The sequence below is a fragment of the Gavialis gangeticus genome, unplaced genomic scaffold (genome assembly GCF_001723915.1).
Source record: "Gavialis gangeticus isolate Ggan-Ray unplaced genomic scaffold, GavGan_comp1, whole genome shotgun sequence".
NCBI lineage: Eukaryota > Metazoa > Chordata > Crocodylia > Gavialidae > Gavialis > Gavialis gangeticus.
Genome location: NW_017729024.1, coordinates 68,816,457 through 68,827,039, shown reverse-complemented (window position 1 = coordinate 68,827,039; position 10,583 = coordinate 68,816,457). Strand labels below are relative to the sequence as shown.

General features: G+C 38.7%; 1 protein-coding gene across 1 annotated transcript in view; it reads left to right on the top strand.

The window, feature by feature from the left end:
* Positions 1 to 1,461, top strand: part of LOC109298082 — a 60,084-nt gene extending 58,623 nt beyond the window's left edge. The window contains exons 10-11 of the mRNA XM_019518217.1: positions 367 to 502; positions 1,247 to 1,461. Of these exons, the coding sequence (XP_019373762.1) occupies positions 367 to 502; positions 1,247 to 1,346 (236 nt within the window). The 3' untranslated portion in view covers positions 1,347 to 1,461. The remainder of the gene's footprint in view (positions 1 to 366; positions 503 to 1,246) is intronic.
* Positions 1,462 to 10,583: the final 9,122 nt, after the last annotated feature.

Sequence of the window (10,583 nt, the reverse complement as noted above, 5' to 3'; positions counted from 1 at the left end):
ATGAAACCTACCTCTCTCTCTCTCTCTCTCTCTCTCTCTCTCTCTCTCTCTCTCTCTCTCTATATATATATATATATATATATATATAAAATTATGGATTCCCACAATGCCATTTTCCATTCATTTTTGTGTAAAACCTCATGGTAATGATATTTTTCCTTACATTGCCTATATTAAAAATAATGCATATGTATTTGAGTATGCATATTTTGATTCTGTGATGCATAAAATCAAAATTACCTCTCTCTAAAAAGGCATTATAAAATCTTTCCCACCGCACAGCAGAAGAGGTAGTGGCACCTTCACAGTTTGCAGTAAAAACAGTATTCCTGCTAATCCCTGTTTGTGCCATTTCCCTTTCTCCAGGTGGGATTTACCTGCAGGGTTATACTGTGAGTGAACAGTCTCTGGGCTCCAGGAGATCTGTAATTGAAATGAAACCTCCCTCTGAAGAATTTAAAACCTTCCACCTATGTGCAGAGAATGTAAATGAAAACAAACGGTAATTTGAGCTCTTTCTGTTCTCCTTGCCAAACTTTTTGAGCAAGTAAAAATCCTACAGTTCTGGAACAATTGATGATAACTTTCCACTCTGATGTCATCTCCTTGTTCATACTTCTTAATCTAGTTTTAGTCATACTGCAGCACAATATGCTGGCATATGAGTCACTGATGCTGTTATTGTCATTGCCGAAGATATAGCAAGGCTGGATTGTGGAGGTTCAAGAAGGAACCTTGTTAAAGTACCTTTCATAACAACAAGTGGGTGGTAAGACTCAATGGAAGAACTCTAGCAATTTTCATGAGGGAAGGCCAAAGTAAATCAGAAGTAGATACTCGTGTTTCTCAAGGATGAATTACTCCCAACACAGATTATTATAATTAAAAAAGAAAAAGTAATCCATGAAATCACTTAGGTCTATGGTACTGGTCATCTCAGTGCAACAAAATTGCCAGTGAGGTCAATGGGAGTTCTGAACGAGCAAAAGGCTGAATTGTAGGGTTCGGTTTTTAGTGCAGTAGACAAAAAAAACACCAAAGCTATTTAATGACTTGAAAACTTGTGTTCAGATTTTACCTTTCCAGTCAAGTTCCTCCCTTCCCAGACTTCTCCAATCTACTTACTACTATTATTTACAGTGATGTAAGTGTACAACACATTTAGAAAGACCCCTTACAAAAGAAGTCTTCTTTCCCAGTGCAGATAAAACACTTACTCGCAGTTGTTGGTCCTCCTTTCTTTCAGATGGGTTACAGCTTTGAAAGCCTCCATTAACAAATGGTTGCCCCTACACCAGGCCATTCAAGACTTTATGAATCGACCACTGGAGGAGACAAGGATGTGATGAAAAATCTGATTTTTCTTTTCACTTCCACCACACAATAGCTTGCAAGACCATATCGTCCAAAGACACAAATTTCAAAAAGATTTTTTTTTTAGGGAATGTTAGCATTGGTATACTTGTGCACTACTTACCTTTTGTAAAGATTAGTAAATAAAAACAAATTTATGCTATATGCTTTGTGGATGCTTTTCCTGTGCATTTATTTCTGCATCTATATTCCCTTACGTAAACCAAAATCAGTATCTAACCTTACAAACACCTTGGCTTTTTGGATTTTTCCATACTTACTGGCTGTACTTCTTGCATTAGATTTAACATAAGATTTTTTTTTTTATGTTATGGACAAATATACCCATTATAAGCATTTATATTTTCAAGATGATCCCTTAAATTGGTTTCCCTGGGGGGTTTTGGCCAGAAAATACTAGAATGAAACAGCCACAGAGGCTGCTTACAGATGTTAAAAAAAACACTTTACCAGAAGCAGCAGTGGGTTAGTTCAGTCTAGCTCCGCAGGACCTGGATAGATCAGACACTTCAGAGGGGCTTCTTGGTGCTTTTATTTAATAGCTGATTCAATCAGCTAGTAGACAGAAGTGCCAAGAAACCCCACTAAGGCACCCGATGTATACAGATATTGGGCAAGCCATATCCAACTAATACACTGCCTCTTCCAGGCATGCACTGGGTTCAGTGTGAGGGCACAACGAATTTAAAGTAAAGCACCCTTTTTTGTTGCTGTTAATATCTGTAAGCAGCCTAAGCGGTTTTGCTTGAGAGAGCTAAACAGAAAGCTGACATATCAAGCAGAGCAGCCCAGTGCGTACAAATGTATATGATTTTACTGATATTCATATTCATGTATATTCTATATTAGTATAAATTTTAATGAAGAAGTAGTTTTCATACAGCCAATTGCCATCATGGCTTATCTCACTTATAGAGAAAAATCAACCTGAGACTGGGATGCATTATGTTCTCTAAATCTTATGGTGAGAGGTCTTTTAAATCAAGGACATCAAGGTTACACAAATATCTGTCGCTATTACAGCTGGTCAAATAATAATAGTAATTTAATCATTTAGTCAATTTTGTAAGCTAATTAACATTTCGCTCCTCTAAGCAAGAGAGAGAGTTACTAGCCTAGGCACAGTGCACTGAAAATGTAGCTACAAGGCTTCCAGTTCAAGAGGTAACCTATGCAGAACAATACAAGGTATTTTAGGGAGTATGGTAAGTTTGTGATGATGCAAGTGTGTTTTTATATACACACACATACAGGAGCAATCATATTTTGTTATTATTTTTTACACAGAAAAATGTACCATTTTTGTCCACATCTTGGTTGGCTCGAGTACACATGCCACTGATTTGAGACTAACACTAACCTAACAGATACTTAGATCTAAGAAGCAGGAAAGCAGCAAAAGACAGTGAAAAAGGAAGTACAACATTAATAAGCTGATGATCTAATTTAAAATTCAAAAATGGTCGCAAAAAAAATTCATGTCATAAAATAAAATGTAAGAATTTTTTTCTTCCATACTCTCTCCATTAAGGTGCTGATCCAGCAAAAGTGCTTAAACCTATCTGGTATTCAATTTTGCCTACAACTCTTGGGACAAACTATTCCTTTCTCCTGTAAGTAGTAACACTGAAGTCATTCACTAGTATAAGTGATACCACAGGCAGAACTCATGTGGCACAAGCCATTACATATGGTTCGTATACAAAATTAATTGAGCCTAGGACACATGGCAGAGAGAATCTGCAGTAAATTTACAGAAGAAAGAGTTCAAGGACCTCAGTAAGAATATGCTGATGACTATGCACCACTCAGTGAGTAAGGGTTATGGAACTGGGCCATCTCCCTTGTGACCATATTACCAGCATTTGACCATAACCTTATCAGCTGGAGAGCTTTCCTTTTCCTCTGCAAATTTGTGACACCTCTGAAGCATGTATGGGTTTTACCACTGTGTTTGTGCTTAATTTTCATCCGTAGTATAAACTTCATAACACACCCTGTTTATAACAGACCTGTAGCAGATTAGCTCAGTTTACACCGTCTTTATTGTTGAAGGCATCCTTGCCCCACAGATGACAGCGTAAGACACTAATCAGTAATCAGCCAGCAAGCATGTACCTAGTCAATAAAGATCAACTCACAAACCTAGGCTCTTTTTCCAGACCCCGAGCAGGTTTTCCGACTCACTCTGCTGCTTCTACCCTTGTAGCCTTCTCTTTCACCCTGTGGTCTCTCCCCCAAAAACCCTAAGAGAACCACTCCAGCTCTGCACTGCAGCCTCTAACCTTCAAGTCTTCTTTCTCTGTCTTACTCTGCTAGGGTCTTTTCAGATCCCAAGAGAGTACCCTGGCAGCCACCAGCCTGAGAGCTCTCACTCAATTCCCCCTGTTCTCTCTAGCTCCCCTCCCTGGAAGCTTTTAACTTCCTTTGGCCAGCCAATTATTCTCAGCAGCTGACCCACTCCTCCTAGCTGGCTTGCATTCACCAAGTCAGTGTCCACAACTGTTATGCAGTCCCTGAGGTATGCAGCCTGCTACAGCCTGGTATACTGGGCTACAGCCCCAGCAAACCTGTAGCCTGCTACAAGACCCCTGCTTCTAAGCCCAACAGCAGGAACCATTTTTTTCATCATTTCATCAACAAGTTGACTAATTCTATTATAGCAAACACCCTTTTATTTCATGGACCTTGCTCCCAGTCCCAAAGGAGTTTGTTATGAGGTTGCAATGTATGTCAAAACTAGAAAAAGAGTCCCCTCTCTGACAGTGGAAATCAAATACACCTTAAGCAAAGTCAGTAATGTTGCATAGGTTCAAAACACATGCTATATTTTATGGGGTATAGGTTGGTACATTGCTTAAGTCGACCCTGTATTTCTGTAAAAAAAAGTTAGGATTTTTGTATGTCCGGTATATAAATTGACCCTGCCTCAGTGTGCAAGGTGCTGGAAGCCCAGGCAGGCTTGTGAGAGAGGTGACATGCTGGTAGGTTCCTGAGAAGTTGGATCAGGCCCCCAGGAGCTCAGGCAGCACACAGTCCACTGGCAGCCTGCCTGGCTGGCAGGGGGAATTAAACCCCTTTGCTCCCCCATTCGCTTGAGGCTACAGCCAGGGCTGGCCAGAGCCCCTGCTGCTCCAGCAATGAGTGGGGAAGAGAAATGCCTGGCAGGGGCTGCTGTGCCCCAGCCAGGCAGACCTCAGCTGAACTTCCTGGGGGAGAAGGGAGAGAGGAGGGAATAAATCCCCTTTCTACCCCTTTCACCTAAGGGGGCCATGCCAGGCAGGCATCTGGCCATGCCTCCACCCCTGCTCTGGCTAGAAAGCATAGGGGTGGGGCCAGCCCTGCTCTGCTGAAGCAAACAGCACAACCCAGCCCAGGGCTGCAGAGCATGCTGGGAGACTCTGATTTAACTTTAACCAGGAAGGGGTCTGGGACAGAAGTTCCATAAACTGGTTTGAACTCAATCACTTCAACCTGATACTATATTCAATCAGCCATTTTGAAACTGGTTTCTGAACTTCTGTTCTGTTATAGGTTTAAACCAGTTTCTGATCACTTAAACTGCATAATGTGCAACTTCTGTCCCTAGCCCAGAGGCTTTGTGTAGGCACCAGTATTAAGTGAACGAAATTAATTAAAGACCCCTATTGGTAACATAAAAGCAGTAACATTTTTTAGCCCCTTCCTAAAAGATGCATCATTATGTGCTGTGGGCACATGGGAATTGCGGGTCCTCATTGGGTATGATCCTGCCTCCTATCCTCTTAATATTTTCCTGTTGGGATAAGGGCTTGAACCTGCATGGTGCTAAACATCCTTGTCCTAATCCTGCAGTCAGGATAACATATTAGCAAGAAAAGACAAAGAAGTGGTCCCATTCATGTTAGCTGGTCCTACTTAGGTTTTTAAATTTATGCAGATGATTAAAGTTTTTGTATAATCAGGCTAGAATACTAGGAATATTTCAAGATCAGACTTTAAATAAACAGCTTCCATTTTACTGGTTTTATTTGTCAATCGGGGATATAAAACAATAAGCATTACGTAAAGTAGATTGGGCTCAAGTCATTAAAGTTCTAAGAACTAAAAATAAAACAAAGACCAATGTTTTACATCACATTCATTTGCAACAATCCAACTGCAGTCTGGGCACAAGCTACTAAAAGAAAACGACAGTTTTGTTACAAGGTGCATTTAAATGTAGCTTCTTGATTACTAACACTTCCAACTGGAATAAAGATGTAATCCATAAGGTATTTCATGAATAAAAAAGTAAAAAGATAAGTAACAGCAATTATCTTTTTAAAAGTTTCATGCTTGGATACAAAAAAATAACAAAATCATTTTCAGTGGTACTCACATAACATCCAACCAATGTCTGCTCAATTAAAAGACACCACTTGGAAAAATCTGTCAAACAAAACAGTTCAGAAGAACCCCTAACCTGCCTCCCCCCCAAAAAATCTTTCCATCACAGTTCTGTGATCTACAACTGACGCCTACTTCTCTAATTTGCCAGTAGCTAAATGTAACTAGAATTGTAGCAAGCACATGTAGGTAGATTTTTTTTTCATGAATAAATTAACCGAGAATATCTTCAGTCAACAACAGTAAGAGCACTCAGACAGGAATTTGTAAAATATCTAATAAGTATATGGCCAGTGTACTTCTAAATTTGACAGTAATCTTTATATATGATTTTCTGTGAAAAGAGGCTAAATGCATTACAAAGGTAGGTGATACTGGTCTCATTACTATACCACTACTGTTCAGCCATCTCACTGTATAACCTCAGCTTTTTCAAAGAGAATAGCAATAAAACAGTGGGGAAATATAAATATGGGAGAAACCAGTTATATATAAAATCTAAAAAATATGCACCTCTCTTAGCCAGTTGGTTGACAAATTACAAATTCTTACTATTCCCTGTTAAATTCCTTGGTGATTAGAATAATTTCTATAATGCCCTATTTGACTGATGAAACAGAAATCAGCCCTGTACGTTTCAAGTTGCGTATCAAAAACCTACAAGTTTTAAAAATCACTAACTAGTGCACTAAATCCTTTTGCAATACAGTGAATACCTATGTCAAAGGCACCCAAGAAAAATGATGACTTTTATTACAGAAGGAAGCCTTTTGGAACCAGATTCTAACCTCAGTTCATCTGATCAAAGATAAAATTCGAAGTGCATTTTTCCCTGGAGTGAGGAACTCTGAATTTTAATTCAGTCCATTAAAGAAACAGCAGCTAGCTACAAATGTTCCAAATTCAGACATCCCCAAAGGCTGAGCGTGTTTTGATTTCAAGGTTTGATTTGGATTCCCTTCTTAGATTTTAAGTTTAACTTTTAATGGAGGAATGGAAAGAAAGAGGAGAAACAAAGTACCATGCTAAGATTTTTCTAGCTGTTTTGAAAATAAAACTTAGGGGGAGTTTGTGCTTTAAGTGAATAATTTGCTGCTGCCCTCACCATGCAATACTAGATTGTCAGTAACTCATCTCGTTTGTTTGCATTCAAGAATTTGTATTTATTGCTAGATCTGTATTCAAGGTTCTCTTTTCACTGCCAGGAAAAAGGATAACTATACTGAAACCAGAATGCTTCCATTAGCAGAGTATGATATTCCACTGAGAAGAAATCAGGTCGCATTCGTGAAGCATGATTTATTCAGCTGGTTTGCTGCGCTCCAAATGGAGCTCTTTTTCTGCACTATTCAGCAGAAAATGTACACAAGGCTCTACAGAGGGGAAGCCACAGAAGGTCACCAAATGTTTCCCACACAGTACTGAGCTATTTAGCAGGAAACACTTTTGGGCCACAAATATTTTTTGACAATTGCATAATTTCCTTTGGTACAGAAGTGCTCAAGGACACAAAGGATTTTGTTTCAGCTCTCCCCTCCACAAGCTACTTTCCTAATTTACCTGATGCAACCTAATGTACAAGAAACAGAAATTCATTTTTATTGTTGACACCATTTTTGACTATGCAGAATGAATCCAGCTCAAACTGCTGTAAGCATAAAGTGCATCTTTACCAAAGCTGGCAGAGGGGCAATGAGCAGTTTCAGTGTCCTGGGCACCAGCGCCTGAGCTGATAGCAGCTGCTGCCTCCATCCTTGTACCCAGCTCAGAACTGGCACATGGGATGGGCTGGTGGTCACCCACCCCAGTAACACTGCTGAAAGGTGTGACATTACAGTATCATTCTTGGATGGAAATCTGATTGCCCGAGCTTTGACAATGTACTATCACTTATACTCATCCACCATGCTGGTATTAAGCCCATGCATCAGATAGCATGCTAATTTTGCTTGGAGGCAACCATGGAAAGGTTTTTACAAGGGCTGTGCAGGATACACAAACAGACCTCTCTTATTCCAGAAGATCATCTCAGTTTCAAATAATGCTAAACAGCCCAAATTATTACTTCACAATAAAGGGCTACATGCCGATGTAAGCAGTCAGACCTTTTCCTTTCAAAATACCTTTTCAAGACCAAATGTTTCTCTATAAATGAAGACATTTCATAAAGCTCGTCAATTTTGAGTACATGTTCTCTCAGGGGGGAAAAGGGGATTTTTGTCTTTAATACATTGCAATTTTAATATTTTATTTTCATTTTGTGTTTAATATTCTAATATTATTTTGTGACATGTCCCCAGTAAGAGCGTGTATTATAAAATGATATAATATAATACTTTAAATAGCCTAATATGGTAAGATTAAGGGTAGCTACTTAGAACTCACTGAAACGGCTTCAATTTTTTCCGACTCCTGTCAAAATAAAACCATTTCTTGTCTGGAAGATAAGATGTTTCCATCAACATTATGTATAATATGCTTTTAATGATTTCTTAAACATAAAATGTTTTAACTTCACTTCATTCCAGAATTTCTAAAGAAATATTTTCTAAAACCTGTTTCTTCAGAATTTCCATTTAAAAAAACATTAAAAATATTGGGTTTTATTCCTAACTAGAATGAAAAAGAAATGTAAATGTCAACATTTCCTTTAAAATAGAAATTCAAGTCTCGGCCAGTTTTACCTGCTGGTAATAAGGAGTAATACCAACAGATTTTTCTTGCTCATGTTTTCTGGAAAGCTTCAGTGCTCAGGATTTTCTTCATGGGAAAAATAAGGCATGCCATGTGCAGCTTGCTAAACAGAAACATTAGGAGGCTTTTAGTTAATTACTGTTTCTTGTAAAAGCTCCCTCAAATGATAAACCACTTAAGTTTCATCATATTGCACCAGACTAATAAACCTCTGTCACCCAATGAGTACATACGATTAGTATGGAGCCTTTTGAATTTGTAGTTGCCACAGAAACAGGCATTCTAAAATAATAAGATGACAAATAATTGCACAAAGATACAAGATTGACCAATTATCTTACTGTTGGTAACACTGCATGAAACAATGACTGAATTCTAACAGTTAGCCATAAAGGTTTTCATTATGGGAAAGATAAGGACGTATTGGAAAGCAGAAATAATTTCCCAAAATGCGTATTACCCGTTCCATAAACCAGAAGGTCTCATCATATGACGGTGTCCTCAGATATTACTAAACAAAGTCACCATTTAAAAGCTCTACAATCTCTTGAGGCCCTGGCTATTAAGTGAATAAACACTGTGTTTTGACAGCATTTGTTGTCAGATTCCTTGTAAGAGAAGGGAATTGTAGGAGGCATAATGCTCAGTACAGGGAAATCATATAGCACATTTTGGGATCCAGTTCTGCCAAATTCCCCCTGTCTTTTGTCCTCAGTGTAGGACAACTGACTTCAATAGAAGCAGATTATACCAGTTGAGTTTCTGCCCAATCAAATCCATTGTTTTTTTAAAACTGAGAGAGACAGTAGAGACCAAAACAAGTCTTCGGTACTTCCATTTTTCCAGCATTTTTCAATGAACTATAATGATATGCCTCCACTTGAGTAGCAGATGACATATCAGAATTTCAGCTGAATAGAGTGTATAGTCAATGACTTCAGTATAACAGAATCTGTCTCCACACAAGTTATAAATAGATATCTTAGATCAGTATTTCTCAAGCTATGATACAAGAGATGTCTGCCTAGTGGCCTGCCCACAGTGTTATTAATAATTATTAAAAGACAAAAAAACACTAATTAAATAAATATCCTAAAATTATTTCACCACATAAGCAATTACTGTAGCTGCCCTGGATTATTTGCTAGTCACTTACGGGAAGGGACAACTTGCTTGTGACGGAGGAAAAGAGCAACTCAAGATATATATATACTCCCTAAGCTGTGGTGCCACCGTAAGACAAAATTTGAAAGCCTCAGCCTAGACTTTGCTGCGACAGACCATCATGAATCCAACCCATTATTACTGGAGATAAGAAATATGTACAGAAAGTGTCAATAGGTCATGAAAAAGGAATAATATGTAACTTCAGTAACAGCATTAAGCAACGCATGGAAGTCATAAGATGCAACTTCAGTAACAGCATTAAATGATGCATGGAAGTAGACAAGTTCAGTGGACACCACTGAAAAGCAGCCAGGCTTGTTTAGAATGCTATAGCCGGCCCTACACCAACCACATGACACAACACAGTTATTTGCAGATAAAGAGAAGATTGTGTCCTCACGGCATGGAAATTTCACATAAAAGACTGGACACACATCTTTCTGGGGTTATTTGCCCTGAGCAGTCTTTCCTGCCCAGAGCAGGGGGGCTGGACACGATGATATCACAAGGTCCCCTCCAGCCCCTAAACTTTTGTGAATCTGTGAAGCAATCACTCAAGTTGGAATAGCCCAGGGTACAAAAGTTAAGACCTCTTTACACTGGACTCTTTAATCATGTGTTCCTCAGTTTTACACATTATCTTAAAGTCAGCACAGCAGTGAAACTGTGATAGAGCTAGGACTTATATGTAAACATGTTATGAATATTGTTACTTAATAATTTTATAAAACCTGTAAGTGACTTGATCAGTCAAGGGAAGTTACTGTATACTGGGGTTCCTAAGTATACTGTGCCTCATAAGTACTATATACTCATAGTATTTGATTTTGTTTTTCCCTCACTGCCCCTGATGGAAAGCTTTTTTAGAACATCATATAACATGATGGCAAATGGTCATTCTGAAGAAACTGACAAATGATGGCTAGACAAATTATACCCGGTTAAAAGTGGGAGGGTCTTACCTTATGTCAGATACTTCA